Here is a 21355-nt window from a genome sequence, read left to right on the forward strand (position 1 = left end):
CACTTCCAGCCATACTTTTAGTGAATTCTTTTGTCCCCACTCCACCCTAGGTTAGTGAAGCTTTAGGCCAGACCTTCAGAGGGAGGGTTCCGAAACACCTGCAATTCCTGGCATTTCCCAGCAGATGGGGCAGTCCTAAGATTACCCCATACATGCGAGTTCTTGTCCTACCTTCCTCGGAAGCCAGGGTTGGCCTTGGTTATGATTTATAGAAGGTGGGTGTCAGGGAAGGAAGGCAGTACCAAAATAAACCCTGGCATTGCAGAGATTCCAGGGGAAATAATCCTTCTGGAGTGCCAGGGCTCTGTGATTACCTGAACTGTTAGCACCAAATCTTGTAGCTAAAAATAGCAGCCACATAGTCACCAAAATAGTACTTTTTCCCAGTGGCTCTCTAGCCTGCTCTGCCTCAGAACATCTGTGGAGGCCAGGCGCGGTGGCTTATGCCTGTAATCCCAGCACTTTGGGAGGCCGAGGCGGGCGGATCACTTGAGGTCAGGAGTTCAAGGCCAGCCTGGCTAACATGGTGAAACCCTGTCTCTACTAAAAACACAAAAAGTTAGCTGGGCATGGTGGTGGGCCTGTAGTCTCAGCTATTTGGGAGGCTGAGGTGGGAGAATCACTTGAACCTGGGAGGTGGAGGCTGCAGTGAGGCAAGATCGCCCCATTTCACTTCAGCCTGGGCAACAGTGAGACTCTGACTCAAAAATAAATAAATAAATAAATAACTATCTGTGGAGCTTTGGAAAGTGCTGGCCATGGTCCTACCTATGGCACACATTTCCAGAAATGTGGTGGGAGGGGATGAAATTGAAGCATGGAAATGGAAGCAGCTTCTTCTGCTTCTTGAGGCTTTTTCTAACCATCTCCAGGTAAGCCTGCCTGGTGGGCACAGAGCCGGGGTCAGCTAACTCATGTGGGTGCAAGGCACTTCTGGCTGGACAGCCTTCTTCAACAAGACAGGCACAGGACCTTCCCAGCCATCACCTCAGTTTACATGGACTTATGTTTGTTCTTAAAAAAAATTTTATTACTGCTACTCTCATCCAGCTAACTTCCAACTTCAATACAAGCCCAGTAAGTCAGAATATGCTAACCCAGATTATTGTATCAACCTTCCCTTAAAAAGATAAATATCTTTGGTTTCTAAATCTTCTTCTGCAGGTTAAAAGCCTGTTTGGAGAAGAAGAAAACTACATGAATGCCACCGCTTTTATTGAAAAGTTTACCTATGGTGGTGAAAAGCTCGCAGCCCAAGGAAACAAACCGAGAAAAATGCAAATGCAAGTGCTGGGAGGGACCAAGTGGCCAGCGAATAGCCGATCCATTCAATGATCTCACCGAGGAAATTGGCTCCAGAAACATATGTAAACAAGCCACCTGCATGCAGAAGAATCAGAAGGTCAATCATTGCAACTGAATCATTGTGACATTAAACCCATCTGTGTTGTTCCAAAATACACAAAGGCAGCAAGAACAAATGTGGGGCTGGAGACTCCCTCCATAGTCATAGGAGTCTGGTGGAATCCTCTTGAGGAGAAGGGGAAACAAAGCAACAACAGCCTGTTGCCTGGAGAACATTCTGGAGTCACGAAGAGTGGCCTCAACTGCTGAAGAGGCTCTATCCAAATCTCTAACAACTGCTGGACCACGAACTTTGGGTAGGACAAGGGAGAGGTGTAGGAGGTCTGGCTTTTGTTTCATTCTATTAAGGAAGGTTTTGGGGCCACTTCTTACCTCCCCATTCCTTTCCTGGATACCCACACTTTCACATTCACAGTCCCAAAATGTGAAACTGCACACTACATTAAAATAATAAAAATCTGAACTTACGGGAGAAGGAATTTAGATTCTCTTATGGGATTTGCCCCTCCCCACCCTTCTGCAAAGCACTCTCCTCTGTTCATGTTTAAAGTAGAGAGTAGGAGCTGCAGGTATTTGTCCTGCTGGAGGCTGGTGAAGTCGGCTTCTTGATTTTAAATGTTTCATTTTCTATCCAACCAGGTATTTCTTCTCTCAGGACTGTATCTAGAAATCAGCATATTTCTAATGATATTAAATATATCCACACTCAAATTTTATTACCCACATTAAACTGGGGATGTTTAAACCAAAACAAGTTTGTTCTTTCTATAGTTATATAAAAATATTTTGTGTTTAAATCATTCTCTATTATAATTCAAAAGTTGGAAACTAATCTTGGCAACTGGTTTTTAAGCACTTTCTCTGCTCTTCTTTATTTATCTAGTTATGGAGTGAATGTTTTTAAAATCAAGGCCTCTTAGAGTTGAATCTTTCTTGAAGATGAGATTGCATCAGTGGTTCCCAACCTGTGATTCTCTAGGACCTGGGAGGAACCAGAGATCTAATGCAAAGGGCCTATAAATTGTCTACGAATACAGTAAATGGCACATCTTAACCTACTAAATTATTTTTGTTTGATGTAGATACTGTTAGGATATTAACAACATTCAAATTCATTTGAATATGTTACTGAATTCATAGTAACTTTTTTTTTTTAATTTATTTATTATTATTAAACTTCAAGTTGTAGGGTACATGTGCACAACGTGCAGGTTTGCTACATATGTATACTTGTGCCATGTTGGTGTGCTGCACCCATCAACTCGTCATTTACATCAGGTATAACTCCCAATGCAATCCCTCCCCCCTCCCCCCTCCCCATGATAGGCCCTGGTGTGTGATGTTCCCCTTCCCGAGTCCAAGTGATCTCATTGTTCAGTTCCCACCTACGAGTGAGAACATGCGGTGTTTGGTTTTCTGTTCTTGTGATAGTTTGCTAAGAATGATGGTTTCCAGCTGCATCCATGTCCCTACAAAGGACACAAACTCATCCTTTTTTATGGCTGCATAGTATTCCATGGTGTATATGTGCCACATTTTCTTAATCCAATCTGTCACTGATGGACATTTGGGTTGATTCCAAGTCTTTGCTATTGTGAATAGTGCTGCAATAAACATACGTGTGCATGTGTCCTTATAGCAGCATAATTTATAATCCTTTGGGTATATACCCAGTAATGGGATGGCTGGGTCATATGGTACATCTAGTTCTAGATCCTTGAGGAATCGCCATACTGTTTTCCATAATGGTTGAACTAGTTTACAATCCCACCAACAGTGTAAAAGTGTTCCTATTTCTCCACATCCTCTCCAGCACCTGTTGTTTCCTGACTTTTGAATGATCGCCATTCTAACTGGTGTGAGATGGTATCTCATTGTGGTTTTGATTTGCATTTCTCTGATGGCCAGTGATGATGAGCATTTTTTCATGTGTCTGTTGGCTGTATGAATGTCTTCTTTTGAGAAATGTCTGTTCATATCCTTTGCCCACTTTTGGATGGGGTTGTTTGTTTTTTTCTTGTAAATTTGTTTGAGTTCTTTGTAGGTTCTGGATATTAGCCCTTTGTCAGATGAGTAGATTGCAAAAATTTTCTCCCATTCTGTAGGTTGCCTGCTCACTCTGATGGTAGTTTCTTTTGCTGTGCAGAAGCTCTTTAGTTTGATGAGATCCCATTTGTCAATTTTGGCTTTTGCTGCCGTTGCTTTTGGTGTTTTAGACATGAAGTCTTTGCCCATGCCTATGTCCTGAATGGTACTACCTAGGTTTTCCTCTAGGATTTTTATGGTATTAGGTCTAACATTTAAGTCTCTAATCCATCTTGAATTAATTTTCGTATAAGGAGTAAGGAAAGGATCCAGTTTCAGCTTTCTACTTATGGCTAGCCAGTTTTCCCAGCACCATTTATTAAATAGGGAATCCTTTCCCCATTTCTTGTTTCTCTCAGGTTTGTCAAAGATCAGATGGCTGTAGATGTGTGGTATTATTTCTGAGGACTCTGTTCTGTTCCATTGGTCTATATCTCTGTTTTGGTACCAGTACCATGCTGTTTTGGTTACTGTAGCCTTGTAGTATAGTTTGAAGTCAGGTAGCGTGATGCCTCCAGCTTTGTTCTTTTGACTTAGGATTGTCTTGGAGATGCGGGCTCTTTTTTGGTTCCATATGAACTTTAAAGCAGTTTTTTCCAATTCTGTGAAGAAGCTCATTGGTAACTTGATGGGGATGGCATTGAATCTATAAATTACCTTGGGCAGTATGGCCATTTTCACGATATTGATTCTTCCTATCCATGAGCATGGTATGTTCTTCCATTTGTTTGTGTCCTCTTTGATTTCACCGAGCAGTGGTTTGTAGTTCTCCTTGAAGAGGTCCTTTACATCCCTTGTAAGTTGGATTCCTAGGTATTTTATTCTCTTTGAAGCAATTGTGAATGGAAGTTCATTCATGATTTGGCTCTCTGTTTGACTGTCACTGGTGTATAAGAATGCTTGCGATTTTTGCACATTAATTTTGTATCCTGAGACTTTGCTGAAGTTGCTGATCAGCTTAAGGAGATTTTGGGCTGAGACAATGGGGTTTTCTAAATATACAATCATGTCGTCTGCAAACAGGGACAATTTGACTTCTTCTTTTCCTAACTGAATCCCCTTGATTTCTTTCTCTTGCCTGATTGCCCTAGCCAGAACTTCCAACACTATGTTGAATAGGAGTGGTGAGAGAGGGCATCCCTGTCTTGTGCCAGTTTTCAAAGGGAATTTTTCCAGTTTTTTCCCATTCAGTATGATATTGGCTGTGGGTTTGTCATAAATAGCTCTTATTATTTTGAGGTACGTTCCATCAATACCGAATTTATTGAGCGTTTTTAGCATGAATTCATAGTAACTTTGACATCAATGACTATTAATGTGCACTAACATCATGTCATAATTGAGGAAATTTTTTAATACAAATAAAGGGTTGTATTTACATCAAAAAGGGTAGAAGCCAAGGACCTACACAAATACCCATCTAAATCTGTTGAAGGATGACTTGGACTGATTCATTCCCATCTGCATATATTTGTCCTTCTCATACCCTGGTTTCTTTGGAACAGTTAGGATTACAAACATGCTCACCTTTATCTCCAAAAATGCACTTGTGCTTGTAAGATCTCCCATCCTAAGTTTTTATTAAGTAAATATAGTTCTCTACACCTTTAAAAGTATATACAAGTGGCAGGAAATACACAAGTTCTAGCCTTAACTAGAACAAGATAAGTCTAGATCAATTGGAGGGGACACATTTATTGGCCAAGCATTCAGCATCATTTGCAAACCTAGAAAGGATCAGCCCTCTGTACATGACAATCTTACCTGCCCTCTGTACATGACAATCTTACCTACTGCAATGAGGTTGTAGGTAGCCAATTCCAACCCTACTCAAATCTCCCACTCTCTCCCACTTCCAGGTATTGTGGTCTCGCACTTTACTGAGGGCCCTGGTAGCTCTCTTGAGCTTCTGGGTTCAGGTCAGAAATGCAGACGTACTGTGATGGGACTGGGTATGCAGGGGAAGTCAAGAGCAAGTTGAGAGGTATTGTATCATCTGTGCCCTCACCGTCCCCTCTCCATCTGCTACCATAGCATCGTCCCTGGGGCAGGCTCAAGGGAAGAGTGAGAGTCTGGGGGCAGGGGAGACATTACCTTGTGGAATCCTGTAGGTGATTTCTCCAGGCTTCCTGAGCTGGCGCAATATATAGTCACTATGGATGTTGACTCCCATTCCCAAAATAAATAAGAAGACACCTTGACAAAGAAGAGAGAAAGGAGAAATGTTTTAAAAAAATGTGTCCAGATTTTGGTGCTTTATTCACAAGCTAAGCTAAAATGAAAGGAGGGACATTTAATTCCTAAAAATGAAGGGAAGGGCATTTAATTTCTAAATCTAAGAATGGTCCTAAGATACGGCAGAAAGTGGGGAGGGCAATGAGTCCTGGTCCTGAATGGGGAGCACTGGGTGTGCTGTTTCCTAGACTCAGGCTGAAAGTGCACAGTGGCACCACCGATGGAGACAGGTCGGAAAAGAGAGGACAGCAGGAGGCAGCACCATTGTCCAGTATTTAAATACATAAACAAATAAATGAACGGATCATAATAGTAAGCCTTTAGCTCATTCACAAAGAGTCAAATCGAGGTTGCATATCTCAACAGCCAATTCCAGCCCCTTCTCTTTTCCATCTCCCACTACAGAGGCTGAATTGAGAAAGGTGGTCACATGAGCCAGTTCCACCAATAAAATGTAAAGTGAAGTCTTGGTGGGGGGACTTCCTTGGAAATCGTTTGCTTTTCTGATAAAAGATGCAGGCAAGACCGATGCCCCTACTTCCTCCTTCTTCCTGTCTTGATTGCCAGATGTAATGCCTTGAGCTACAGGCAACATCTTGCAACCATGAAGTGACTAACAAGAGGACCACAGGTAAACATGCTAAGAATAGGGGAGACAGAAAGTGCCTGAGTTATTAATGGTGTCGGTAAGCAACCACAGGAATGCAGAAGCCACCTACTTCGACATTTGTTGTTATGTAAGAACTATGAATTCTGAATTATTCCAGTCACTATTATTTGGTTTTCTGAGCGCATTCCTGACTGAAACACCCACTCTCATAAAAATAACGTGAGCTAGTTTGGAGGTGTGGCCACTAACAAACTGACTTCCACCACTAGCAGTTCACACCCACACACCCACACATACACATTCTGACATTAAAAGTAGCATACTACACATACTGTTCACATCTTTATTTGTTTTACTCAGCCGCATATCCCGGAGGTGTCTCCACGTACACTATCCACTGGTACAGAAAGGGCCCTGTTCTGAGGTGAGGAGAGCCAGGATCGGGGATGCTAGTTCCTGCATCCCAAAGGGTATTACTACAGCCCAGAAACACTCACCATCCCACACAAAGGCCCAACCCAACCTCTCAGCAAAGCACATTAGTGCTTTTCAAAATACGTCAGGCAAAAAGCAAGAATAGTTTAGTTAAAACAATCAGGTCTGTTCTCACCTTATTTGATACAGTACAAAACAAGGATTTTCCACCTTGTCTAGTCAAACGATCATTGGTCTGGAAGAAAGGGTATCTGGGGAGGCAGGGAAAGTCCCTTTGAGGAGGTGCAAATTGGTGGTGAACTAAATAAAGTGAGGAATCAACCCCCATGAATACATGGGGGCAAAGCCTTCTAGGCCAAGCTTGTCCAGCCCGCAGCCCAGGACAGTTTTGGATGTGGCCCAACACAAATTCGTACACTTTCTTAAAACATTATGAAATTTCTTTTTAGCTCATCAGCTATCATTGGTGTTAGTGTATTACATGTGTAGCCCGAGGCAATTCTTCTTATGGAAGAATGTATCCCAGGGAAGCCAAAAGACTGGACACCCCTGCACTAGGCAGAGGGAACAGCCCTACACAAAAACACTGCGGCCGGACAAGCTTAACAGCTTGTGGCAAAGCAGGAAGGCCACTGGCACTGGAGCACAGAAAAGGAGGTGCAGCGAGCCAGGAAAAGAGGTTGGGAAATTGGAAACACCAAGAACATTTAGAATTTAAAGGCAGTGGGAAAGAATTTGTATTTTGAGAGTAAAGGAAATCCACTGGAGAGTTTTGCAATGGGAAATGGCATGATATGTGTTTAAACAATCTCTCTGGCTACCATATAGAGAAAAGACCAGGGTAGGGGTGAGGGAGAGGAAGATGGGATCATTAGCAGGTTATTGCAGTAGGGAGAGGCCATGGCGATGTAGACTGTGGGAAGAGTTGTTAACGGGGAGTAGGTGAGAAGTGGCTAGATTCACTTACCCAAGCAAAACCGTATGTCTGTGTACCACCCATCAGGGTATTCAGCACAGTAAATCAGATAGTAGCTTTGAAGGAATCCATTTCCAGCGCAGAAGGCAATGCCTCTGAAAATGAGTACAGCTGGATAAGGCCTCCCTCGATTGAGCAGTGAGTACACAAATGTCCTGGGACACATGGGGAGGAAAGGTTAGGATTCACTGTTAAAAAAGAACATGGTCTCATCCCCACCTCTTTCTTAAGCTCACACCAGAAGGTACAAAGACCAGACTCTGCCATTTCGCCTTAACCCAATACAAATTATCTTCTCCAGGAGGATGTGTATCACAGGCCAAAATAATTCCATACCTGAAAAGTACAACCACTAAGAAATAATCAACAACATAGAATACATAAATAATTTGCATAATAAATAATGAATAACATGTACCATGTTGGTACATATACCATCTTGTACATGTACCATGTACATAATTCCACAAAGTGGAATTACCATGACAGAATAACAATTTTAAATAAGTACAATAAATATCCTTAAAGAAATGTTTCCTTCAAAGCAGAAAAAAATACTCACTTGAAAAAGAACTAAATAAAAGTAATTTGTCAAAAATTATAAAGCCTATTAGTGATAGAGTAAGAGCAAGATCTAGGTCTTCTGATAATCCCAGTTTTCTTTTTAATTAATTCCTTTCTAGTTACTCCAGAATTGGCATTTTCAAAAAGAGGTACTGTCACTGTATGCGAATGAGTGACAGACTCAAAAAAGAGAATCCATAGTTAAGTAAGTTTGGGACCTATAACATCAGACAAGACCTAATATTTACTCATTGTGGGATTTCTTCAAGCCACGGCATGCTAAGGACATGATGACTCTCTGAGAAGGAACCCCTAGTTTGGCACACTCATCACAGAGCTGGAGCTCCACTCCAGAAAACACTTTCCTAAGCAGGGCAGATAATCCTATGTAGACAATTGGGTCCTGAAGCTTTGAAAACTGATATTTGATTCTGTAAATTTTATATTCATTTTTCTTTCTCTGTCTCTTCCACACAAACACACACACATATGCACGCACACACACATGCACAAATGCACACGCACACGCTCATGCTAGACAACCACACACATCTCCAGAGCATTCATCTATCTTTTGCAGACAAGGAAGACCAGACAAGATCTGCAGATTTCACAGATAATCACAGTTGCATTTTGGATAGAAACACCTCTCCTTCAAAGTCTGGGAGGTTTGTCTTAGATCTCCTTCTCAGAAACAGGAAGTCTAAGAAATGCCCTGGGCTTCATGTCAGGGACGTGGGTCACCATTTTTTTGTACCTAGATCATATGTGAGCGTTGCCTCCTAAAATTGTTGTGAGGATGAAATTATCTAATTTGATGCTTCCTATGAAGAAGCATATTTTAAACTATGGAGTAACTGGCAAAAGTGTGCAGACAGGTGTTGCACTATGTATGAGTCAATTTATTTATTTTATTTATTTTTTTTTTTGAGATAGAGTCTCATTCTGTTGCTCAGGCTGGAGTGCAGTGGGGTGATCTCGGCTCACTGCAACCTCCACCTCCAGGGTTCAAGCAATTCTCCTGCCTCAACCTCCCAAGCAGCTGGGACTACAGGTGCCCGCCACCACACCCAGCTAATTTTTGTATTTTTAGTAGAGATGGAGTCTCACCATATTGGCCAGGCTGGTGTGGAACTCTTGACCTTGTGATGCACCTGCTTTGGCCTCCCAAAACACTGGGATTACAAGCATGAGCCGCCGTGCCCAGCTGAGCCAAATTTTATAAACATAAAACATCAAGGTTGTATTGAAGACCTGCACTTTCCCCCTTGGCAACAGCAATTTCACATCTTTCCTCTTGGCTTGAACATCGACAATTCTGTTGGAACAGGGAGGCTGCTCAGGTGTTCCCAGGATGCTGAAACTCCTCACCTCTACCATCTGCTCTCATGGCCAGTTAATGGACTATGAGGATCTTTAAGTGTTTGTATTAAAAAGTTGAAGGGGAAAGAAAGGTTAGCTTCCTGTGCTGTCTCCCTAGAAACTAAATGCTATCTGCTGTCTCCCTCTCCCCTTCACACCTGGACTCAGGTCTACTATGTCATCTGCAGAATGCCTCCCACCCCACCCAATCACAACAGTGCCTGCAATTCATGTCTTTCAGTAAATAATTACCTTCTCTGTTTCTCACCTCCTTCAAAACACAAATACACACAACAAGGCAAAGGAAAATGAGTCTATAATACCAGAGTGTGCATAAGTGAATTAGATTAATGAGCTTTTCTTCCTTCCCCAGAGGGAAAAAGAACAGAGTGAAGATGTAGTGGGAGAGCAAGTGGTCCGTGGTTAAAAAGGTCAGGCTTGAAGGACTTTACTATTTCATAACTCTGTGATCTTGTACAAACTCCTTCATCTGTAAACTAAGGTTAATTATTAACTTCATTGGATTATAAGGTTGGACTCATTGGACTACTATTTTATGAGAATCCTTGGATTCCTATAAAAATTAAATAAGATGATGCAGGAAAAAGTAACTGATACAGGATTGTTGCTATTTGTTTCTCCTTGCATTCACACTCCATGAGAGCTTTGGGAGCCTGAAGGTGACTTCTTAGAAGAAAAGGATCCTGAAAGGCTACAGAAAGGTATTTTTAAAAAAAAATTGTATTTTTGTAATACTTGTAGTAGAAGTATGTATTAATCAGGGCAGGCTCACTACTGTAACAAAAAAACTACGAAGTATCAAAAGATCAACATAATAAAAGCTCATTTCTTGCTCATGCCACAGTAAGATCCTATTCAGGTTTCTGCTCCACAGCCATTCAGGACCCAGGCCCTTCCAAGGAATCTACCACATCTATCCAGCAGGCAAAGGAAGAGAGAGGACAAGGAGGATTATGTAGAAGGTTTTCTTAATGACCATGCTTCAGGCTGGAAGTGGCATAAATTCCACCCTCATTCTTTTGGCCCCACCCGACTGCAAGGGAGGCTGGGAAATGTAGCTGATTGGGTTTCCCAGCAGCAAAAAGAAGGAGGTTTGGTGAACACAGGGTACAGACAGAAGGCTTTGGAGAGCTAGAAGTCCTGGAGAACAAATAAAGTTCATCTAATCTGAATAACTTTGCTATTGGAAAGCTGGAAGTAGTTCAAAGCTTGTTGCACTGTAGAAAAAGACAAAGACAATGACGAGAAGCGAGAGCGAGTCTATTAGCCCAAGAGACTGGCAGTTGGTGCTGTAGAGTTGTAGATGAGTTTCCCCTTCAGATCCCATGCTCCACCTATGGGATGAGACTCAGTTTCCCTGGTTTGGGACCACATCACTTTAATTACCTCCTACACCTCTAATGTACATTTTCATTCTTTTATGGTTTGTTCTTATAGAGAGACTGATAAGTACTCTGTAAATATAAAGTTTTCTATCATCGCTAAGTAAATATTCATTTGGGGGGATTCATTGGAAAGGGTTAACTGAAATTGCAAATCCAAATTAAACCAAAGAAAAAAGCTTTAAAATTACACATCTTGCATAGACCAACTCATATTTAACTAAGTCTTCTTCAAATATAAATGCTATTGCTAAGATTATCAAGCCAATTGAAGACTTTTCACTATATGAAATTTTAGACTCATTGTCAATCAAAATAAATTCAAACTCTATATATAAATACAAAGTTTCCATGTATATATTTAATTATTCTGTAGAGTAATTACTCCTTTCTTGACCCTGTAACCTTGTTCATCTACTACTCCATTTTCCTGCTTTCCTTTATAGCAACTCCAGAGAGCTGCCTATGCTTGCCATCTCTGTCTTCTCCTCCACTTCTTTCCTCCTTCCCCCTCCTTCCATGGAAACAAATCATGGTGAGTCCACCAGAGACGATCACATTCCCAAACCCAAGAATCAATTTACAACTCTCTTCTTATTTGACAAATTAATCACTCCCTCTTTCTGGAAACACTTTCTTTACTCAGCTTCCAGCACACCACACTCTCTTGGTTCTTCTGCTTCACTGATCTTTTCTCATTTTCCTTTGCTTGTTTCTCCTCATCCTCCTGACCGCTAAATATGAGAGTGCCCCCAGAACTCAGGACTCTTTTTCTTCTTTATTTACAGTCTCTTTCTATGTGATCACATCTAGACATATCATTAAATATCATTCCTATAATCTGAATGCGTCCCTCAAAATTTGTGTGCTGGAAATTTAATCCCCAATGCAACAGTGCTGAAAGGTGGGGCCTTTTAGGAGGTGTTTAGGTCACAAGGGCTCTGCCAACATGAATGGATTAATGCTGCTATAAACAGGACTTGAGGAAGTGGATTTGCTCATTCTTGCCCTTTCACCTTCTGCCTTCCTCCATGTAAGAATACACCAAGAACGCCCCCATCAGATGCTGGCACCTTGGTCTTGTACATCCCAGCCTCTAGAACTGTGTGAAATAGATTTCTGCTCTTTGTAAATTACCCAGTCTCAGGTATTCTGCTAAAGCAGCACAAAACGGACAAAAACAATCATTTATAGAACAGCAAGTCCCAAATTGATATCTCCAGACAGGATATCTGCAGTCCTTAAACTCAGACTCATATGGGCAACCTCCTACTATACCTCTAGTTTAATGAATATTTCAATTTTAACACAGTCAAACCCAAACCTCTGATTCCCCATTCTTCTCCAAACTCGCACTTCCCTCAGTCTTCCCCATCTCAGTAAATGCCAAGTGTATTCTTCCAATTGCTTAAGCCAAAGACCTTAGACCATCTTTGATCTCTCTCTCTCTCTCTCATACCCCACATAAAATCTGTTAGCAATTTCTGTCTTTATCTGCAAAATATTTTCAGAATCTGGCCACATCTCACCAACTCCACTATTCCATCTGAGTTTCATCTCTCATTAAACCTCTCCTGGGTATTTGTAAAAGCCTCCTCATTTGACCACCGCACTTACTCCACGGCAATCTATTCTCCATACAGCAGACCAAGTAAAGCTGTAAACTGGATCATATTACTTCCCTCTGAAAACCTCCTTCATGACTAAACAAAAGCCCAAATTCTTGACTGCCTTCAAGACCCTAGACAGTCTGATTCCCCAACTACATCTCTGCTCTCTTCTACCACTTTCATCTTCGTCCATCTCACTGCAGCCACTCTGCTCAAATGTTAGCTTCCCTGACCACCTTATGTAAGATAAATAACCTCCAATGGCTCCAGCACTCACTAGCCTCATAAATCTGCTTTACTTTTTCCAGTAGCACGTTTTACTAACATATTCTACTTTCTGTGTTTATTGTCCACTTCTTTCCACAAGGATGTATGCACCATAAAGAGAGAACACCTCAGGCTGATCCTTGGCACAGAGACAGACTAAAGCAATTTTAATAAACAAACAAAACAATAACAAAAAACAAACAACCCTGAGGAAAAAGAAGAATCTGCATTCCAGAGTTATCACATTATTAAATTCAAATGCCCAAGTATCAACAAAAACAACAACAAAAAATCACAAGGCATTTGAAAAAAGAGGAAAATATGGCCCATTCAAAGGAAAAAACAGTCAACAGAAACTGCCCCTGAAAAAGACCTAACAGCAGATCTACTCAAAAAAGACTTTAAAATAACTGTCTTGAAGACATTTTAAGAACTGAAAAAGGGAGGGTGGAGCAAGACGGCCAAACAGAAGCCTTCAACAATGATCCCCACTGCAGGAAGACCAATTTAACAACTATCTACACACACAAAAAGCACTTTCGTAAAAACAGAAAATCAGGTAAGCAATCACAGTGCTTGGTTTTAACTTCGTATTGCTGAAAGAGGCAATGAAGAGGGTAAGAAACATAGTGTTGAATTGCCAGTGATGCCCCTCCCCTATCCTTCTGGCAGCAGCCACATAGCACAGAGAAAGAATCTGTAAACCTGGGGAAGGGAAAGTGCAGTGATTGTGGGGCTCTGCATTGAACTCAGTGCTGGCCTGTCACAGTGGAAAGTAAAACTGGGCTAAATTCACCCAATGCCAACACGCACAGGGAGCATACAGATCAGCCCTAGCCAGAGGAGAAGCACCATCCCAGCAGTTGGAACTTGAATTTTCACAAGACTTGCCACCATGGGCTAAAGTGCTCTGGGATCCTAAACAAACTTGAAAGGCAGTCTAGGCCACAAGGACTGCAATTCCTAGGCAAGTCCTAGTGCTGTGCTGGGCTTAGAGTCAGTGGACATGGGACACCAAACAGGGTGGCTAAGGAAGTGTTTATGCCATTCCTCCTGCAACACCAGGCAGTACAGCTCACAACAACAAAATTTACTCCCATCATCTGCTTAAGGAGAGTAGAGTGAAGAGTAAAGAGGGCTTTATCTTGCACCTTGGAAGTGATCATTATGTCTGTATCAAAATACTTCATGTATCTCATGAATATATACACCTACTACATACCCACAAAATTAAAATTTAAAAGCCTAGGCAACATAGTGAGACCTCATCTCTATTAAATTTATTTATTTATATAATTATCCAGGCATAGATGGCATGCACCTGTAGTCCTAGCTGCTCAACAGGCTGAGGCAGAAGGATCACCTGAGCCAAAGAGGTTGAGGCTGCAGTGAGTTAATTGAACCATGTACTATAGCCTGGATGACAGGGCAAGACCCTGTCTAAAAAAATAAATAAATAAATAAAACAAAACCAAATGTGGATAAAGTCAAGAAAATAATATATAAAACAAAATGACAATACAAATAAAGATTTTGGAAACCTAAAAAGAACATCTGGAGCTAAAAATTAAAATAACGGAAATGAAAAATTTACTAGAGGGCTTTGAGGGAAGATATGAGTAGGCAAAAGAAAGAATCAGAGAACTCAAAGATAAGGCAATGGAAATTACCAAGTCTGAGTAACAAAAAGAAGAAAACATTGAAGAAAAGTGAGCAAAGCCCAAGAGACCTGTGAGACATCATCAAGGGGCCCAACATACACATTGTGAGAGTCCCAGAAGAAGCAGAGAGAAAGAAAGGAGTAGAGAGAATACTGGAAGAAATAATGGTGGAAAAACTCTCAAATTTGAAAAAAGACATGAATATAAACCTCCAAGAAGCTCAATTAACTCGAAGTAAGCTGAATTCATAGAGACCCACATGGATATACATTACAATCAAACTTTCCAAATACAAAGGCAAAGAGAAAATCTTGAAAGCAGCAAGAGATAGAAATGATTTGTCACATACAAAGCATCTGCAATAAGATTATCTACAAATTTCTCATCAGAAACTTTACAGATCAGAAGGCAGTGGGCTGATATTTTCAAAGTGCTAATATAAAAAAAGAAACTGTCAAGCAAGAATACCATATCTGGCAAAACTTGAAAGTGAGGAGAAACTTAAGACATTTCCAGATAAACGAAAGCTGAGAGAGTTTGCTACCCTACATCTGCCATGCAAAAACTGCTAAATGGAATCCTGCAGGTTAAAATGAAAGCATAATACAGAGTAACTAGAATCTATATAAAGAAATAAAAATATCAATGAAGGTAAATATAGGGACATTGTAAAAGGTGGTATTATTATAACAGTGTTTCTTGACTTTGTGTTCTCTACATGATTTAAGAAACTAATACTTTTTAAAAGCCTAAAAGTTAATATCACTGAAACTATGGTTTCTAACTCATTATTTTTTTCCATATAAGAGTTTAATGCAATTCAATTTACTTCTGTTTTGTGACACATGATATATAAAGTTGCAATTTTGTGACATTAACAATCAAAAGAGATGGGAAGGGAGCTGTTAAAGTAGCAGAGTTTTATGTTATTGAAATTAAACTGGTTTAAAAGTTAGAATGTTATAAATTTAGGATGTTCAATGTAATTCCAAAGGTAATTGCAAAGAAAATAGCTATAGAATATATACAAAAGGGAACAGGGATGGGGAGTTATAAGGTGTATAGAAAACAAATATAAAAGTTATAGAAGTAAGTTCCTCCTTTTCAGTAATAACATAAATGAAAATGTGTTAAACTCTTCAACCAATATAGATGAGCAGAATGGATTTTTCAAATGGTCCAAATATATACTGTCTACAAGAGACTCACTTTGGATCCAAAGACACAAATAACTTGAAAGTGAAAAAATGGAAGATGACATTTCATGCAAATGGAAATGAAAAAAGAGCAGATGTGGCTGTACTAACAGACAAAATAGACTTTAAATTTAAAAAAAAAATGATTACAGGAAGAAAAAAGTACATTAATATTAAAAGGTTCAGTATAGCAAGTAGAAGACTTACAAGCATTCATGCACCTAATGACAGACCATCAAAATAAAGACAGCAAAAACTTCAGAATTGAAGGAAAAAGAGACATTTCTGCAATAATAGTTAAAGAATTCAATACCACACTGTCAAAAATGAACAGAATAACTACACAGAGTATAAGTAATGACATAGAGGATTTAACACAGTAAACCAACTAGATCTAACAGAAATATACAAAACAACTCTGACCACAACAGGATAAAGTTAGAAATTAATATCAAAAGTAAAACTGAAAAATCTATAAATATGTGAAAATTTTAAAACACTTTCTTTGAAAAAAATCAATAGATCAAAGGAGAAAGCAAAGGGAAATTATAAAATACTTAGATATGAATGAAAATGAAAACACAACATGCCAAAACTTATAGGATGCAGCAAAAGTAGTGTTAAGCATGAAATCTGAAACTACAAATGATTATATTAAAAACAAGGAAGATCCCATATCAACCACTTAACTTTACATAAGGAACTAGAAAAGAACAAGCTAAACCCAAAGCTAGCAGAAAGAAGGAAATAATTAAGATTAGAACAAATATCAAAGAAATAAATAGAAAAACAAGAGAAAACCCAATAGACTCAAATGCTCCTTCATTAAAAAAATTTTTTTTAATGACAATTCTACACCTAGATGAACTAAGAAAAATAGAGACAAGACTCAAATTACTAAAATCAGAAATAAAAGTGGGACATTACTACTTATTCTATAGGAATAAAAAGAATTCTAAGAGAACACTATGAACAACCGTACCCCCCAAAATTGGATAACCTACATGAAATGTTCAAATTCCTAGAAATACTAAGCCTACCAAGACTAAATCATGAAGAAATAGAAGATTTGAATAGACCTATAACTAGCAAGGAGATTTTATCAGTAATCAAAAATCAAAATCTCACAATGAAAAAAAAAAAAAAAAAAAGCCCTTGATCTGACAGTTTCACTGGTGAATTCTACCAATAATAGAAATACTTCTACCATTTAAAGAACTAACCCCAATTGTTTTCAAACTTTTCCAAAAAAAGAAAAAATGAAGAGGAGAGAACACTTCCTGACTTATTCTATGAGGTCAGCATTATCCCAACATCAAATTTAGACACAGATACTACCAGAAAAAAAAAATTATAGAGCAGTATTTTTTGTGAATATCAAAGCAATTTTTTAAACAAAATCCTAGCAAACCAAATTCAGCAGCATATAAACAGAATTATAGACCATGATCAAGTGAGACTTAATTCTGGAATGCAAGGATAAGTCAACATACAAAAATCAATCAATGCAATCCATAACATTGTCAGACTTAAGGAGGGTAAAACACAAGGTCAAATAATTGATGCAGAAAAAGCATTTGAAAAATTCACTCTTTCATGATAAAAGCACCCACCAAACTGAGAATGGAAGGAAACTTCCGCAACATAATAAAAGCTGTATATTAAAAACCCAAAGCAAACATACTCAAAGATGAAAGCTCTTCTTTTAAGATCAAGAACAAGGCAAGGGTGCCAGCTTTTGCCACTTCTATTCAACATAGTACTAGAAGTTTTAGCCAGAGCAATGAGACAAGGAAAAGAAATCAAAGAGATACAAATCAGAAAGGAGGAACTAAAATTATCTCTGCTTACAGATGATATGGTCATGTGTCTAGAACACCCTAAAGAGTCCACATACAGTTTTTTAAAAACTATTAAATTAATAGATGAAGTAAACAAAGTAGCAGGATAGAGTTGACACAGAAAAATCAGTTGCATTTCTATACACTTACAATAAACAATGTGAAAAGGATATTAAGAAAGTCTCATTCACAATAATATCAAAAGGAATAAAACACTTAGGAATTAACTAAAGACATGAAAGACTTGTACAGTAAAAAATTATAAAATACTGCTGAAAAAAGTTAAAGAAGAATATGAAAATGGAAAACATTCCATGTTCATGGACTGGAAGACAATATTTTTCAAATGTCCATACTACCAACACAATCTATTGACTCAATGCAATCCCTACCAAAATTCCAATGACGTTTCCTTTTTTGCAGAAATAAAAGTCCACTCTAAAATACATATGGAATCTCAGGAGACATCAAAAAGTCAAAACAATTTTGAAAAAGAATAAAAAATATTGAGGATTCACATTTCCTGATTTCAAATCTTACTACAAGCCATAGTAATGAAAGCAATATAGTACTGGCATATAGACAATGAAAGTCTATAAAGACAAAGACATGCAATCAACCTGGATACCCATTAATGATGGACTGGACAAAGAAAATGTGTTACATATACATCTTGGAATAATATGCAGTCATAAAAAATTAAATTATGTCCTTTGCAGCAACATGGATGCAGCTAGACGCCTTTATCCTAAGCAAATTAATATAGGAACAGAAAACCAAATACTGCACATTCTCACTTATAAGTAGGAGCTAAACGTTGAATACACCTGAACCTAAAGACACAAATAACAAACACTGGGGACTATGTGGGAAGGGTGAGAGGGGGCTGAGGGCTGAAAAACTACCAGTTGGCTACTATGCTCACTAACTGGGTGATGGGATCATTTGTACACCAAACCTCATAGTACAAAAGTATCATAATACTGTATCCGTCAGTGATTTCTTGGATATGTTACCAAAAGTGCAGGCAACAAAAGAAAAAAAACCAGAAAAATTGGACTTCGTGGAGAATCTTTAAAATTGTGCATCAAAGACGCTATTAATAGAGGAAAAAGGCAACCCACAAAATATTTGCAAAGCATATATCTGATAAGAGATTGACATCCAGAACATATAAAGCTCTCCTAAAACTCAACAACAACAACAAAAACCAGATTCAAAATTGGGCAATGGACTTGAATAAATGTTTCTCCAAAGAAGCTATGCAAATGGCCCATAAGAACCTGAAAAGATGCTCAACATCACTAATCATTAGGGAAATTAAAATCAAAACTACAATAAGATACCATCTCAAACCAAACCAATTAAGATGGCTACTATTAAGTAAACAAAAAATAACAAGTCTTGGCAAAGATGTGGAGAAACTGCAACAATTGTGCCCCGATAGTAGAAACGTAAAATGGTGCAGCCACTGTGGAAAACAATATGGTGGTTCCTCAAAAATAAAAATAGAATTAGTACATGATACAGCAAATCTACTTCTGAATATGCATCCAAAAGAACTGAAAACAGGGTCTTGAAGCAATATTTGTGCACACATTTATAGACACATTATTCACAATATCTAAAATGTGGAAGTAACCAAGTGTCCATTGACAGATGAATGAATGGATAAGCAAAATGTGGTATATACTTACAATGGCTTTATAAAGGAAGAAAATTCTGTCACGTACTATAACATGGATGAACCCTGACAGCAATGTGCAAGTGAAATAAGCCAGTCACAAGAAGACAAATTCCACATGGTTCACTTATATAGGTAGTTAAAAGTAGTCAAAATCATAGAAACAGAAAGTGGTATGGTGGCTTCCAGGGGCTGGAAGTAGAGGGAATTATTATTATTATTATTATTATTTGAAATGGAATCTCACTCTGCCACCAAGGTTGGAGGGCAGTGGCACAATCTCGGCGCACTGCAACCCCTGCCTCCCAGGTTCAAGCGATTCTCCTGCCTCAGCCTCCCAAATAGCTGGGACTACAGGTGCCCACCACCACGCCAGGATACTTTTTTGTATTTTTAGTAGAGACGGGGTTTCGCCGTATTAGCCAGGTTGGTCTCGATCTCCTGACCTCGTGATCCACCCACCTCAGCCTTCCAAAGTGCTGGGATTACAGGCGTGAATTATTTTCTTAATAGTTACAGAGTTTCAGTTTTATAAGATGAAGAGTCATGAGCTGAATAGAGAAGTGATGGTTGCACATTAAGAATGTATTTAATGTCACTCAAAATGGTTCAAATGTTGTTTTATTATGTGTATTTTACCACAGTAAAAAATAATAAATGTTAAAAGTAAAAATGAAGTACGGTTACTATATTAATTTCAGATAAAGTAGACTCTGAGCAAATAAAATTACCAGAATTAGAGAGGTACATTATGTAATGATAAAATGGTAACTTCACCATGAAGATATAGAAGTTTTAAATATGTGTGCATCAAGCAACAAAGTTGTAAATTACATGAAGCAAAACCAAAAGGAAAAATAAATTGATCCACTATTAAAACTGAAGACTTCAACACTCATTTCTAAACAATAGATAGGAAAACTAGAAAACTAGAAAAACTAGAAAATCAGCAAGGATATAAAAGAACTCAACAACACTATCAACCAACAAGATATAATCAACATTTCGATTACACAGCATCCAACAACAGCAGAATACACATTCTTTTCAAGGGGCCATGGGATATATACCACAGTAGACCACATCTTATATCATAAGGCAACCCTAGACAAATTTTTAAAAAGTAAAATTATATAGAATATGTTACCTGACCATAATAGAATCAAAACAGAGATCAGACATAAAAATAACAAGAAATTCTCCAAAATTTAGAAACTAAACAGCATAATTTTAAATAATTCATGGATCAAAGACAAAGTCTCAAGGTAAATTAAAAACTACATTCATCTTTGTTTTTTGTAACCACTTTATAAAATAAACTAGGTAGTTTATTTCATAATTTTCATATTTTATTGTTATACTTTAAGTTCTAGGGTACATGTGTACAACGTGCAGGTTTGTTACATATGTATACATGTGCCATGTTGGTGTGCTGCACCCATTAACTCGTCATTTACATTAGGTATATCTCCTAACGCTATCCCTCCCCCGTCCCCACACCCCATGACAGGACCCAGCGTGTGATATTCCCCACCCTGTGTCCAAGTGTTCTCATTGCCCAATTCCCACCTACGAGTGAGAACATGCGGTGTTTGGTTTTCTGTCCTTGCGATAGTTTACTCAGAATGATGGTTTCCAGCTGCATCCATGTCCTTACAAAGGACATGAACTTATCCTTTTTTTATGGCTGCATAGTATTCCATGGTGTATATGTGCCACATTTTCTTAATCCAGTCTATCACTGATGGACATTTGACTTGGTTCCAAGTCTTTGCTATTGTGAATAGTGTCACAATAAATATACGTGTGCATGTGTCTTTATAGCAGCATGATTTATAATCCTTTGGGTATATGCCCAGTACTAGGATGGCTGGGTCAAATGGTGTTTCTAGTTCTAGATCCTTAAGGAATCGCCACACTGTCTTCCACAATGCTTGAACTAGTTTACAGTCCCACCAACAGTGTAAAAACGTTCCTATTTCTCCACATCCTCTCCAGCACCTGTTGTTTCCTGACTTTTTAATGATTACCATTCTAACTGGTGTGAGACGGTATCTCACG

General features: G+C 38.8%; 1 protein-coding gene across 2 annotated transcripts in view; it reads right to left on the minus strand.

Annotated features, from left to right (window-relative positions):
* SRD5A2 (steroid 5 alpha-reductase 2) overlaps positions 1 to 21355 on the minus strand; it is a 284751-nt gene that overhangs the window by 6355 nt on the left and 257041 nt on the right. The window contains exons 2-4 of one of the 2 annotated variants that reach the window (XM_007971027.3): positions 7698 to 7861; positions 5545 to 5646; positions 1230 to 1380 (exon numbers count right to left, since the gene is read on the minus strand). In XM_007971027.3, coding sequence (XP_007969218.2) covers positions 1230 to 1380; positions 5545 to 5646; positions 7698 to 7861 — 417 coding nt within the window. Of the gene's footprint in view, positions 1 to 1229; positions 1381 to 5544; positions 5647 to 7697; positions 7862 to 21355 lie in introns of those variants that run through there. The other variant, XR_012095253.1, reaches the window with a different exon arrangement.

Source organism: Chlorocebus sabaeus, chromosome 14, assembly GCF_047675955.1.
Source record: "Chlorocebus sabaeus isolate Y175 chromosome 14, mChlSab1.0.hap1, whole genome shotgun sequence".
Classification (NCBI taxonomy): domain Eukaryota; kingdom Metazoa; phylum Chordata; class Mammalia; order Primates; family Cercopithecidae; genus Chlorocebus; species Chlorocebus sabaeus.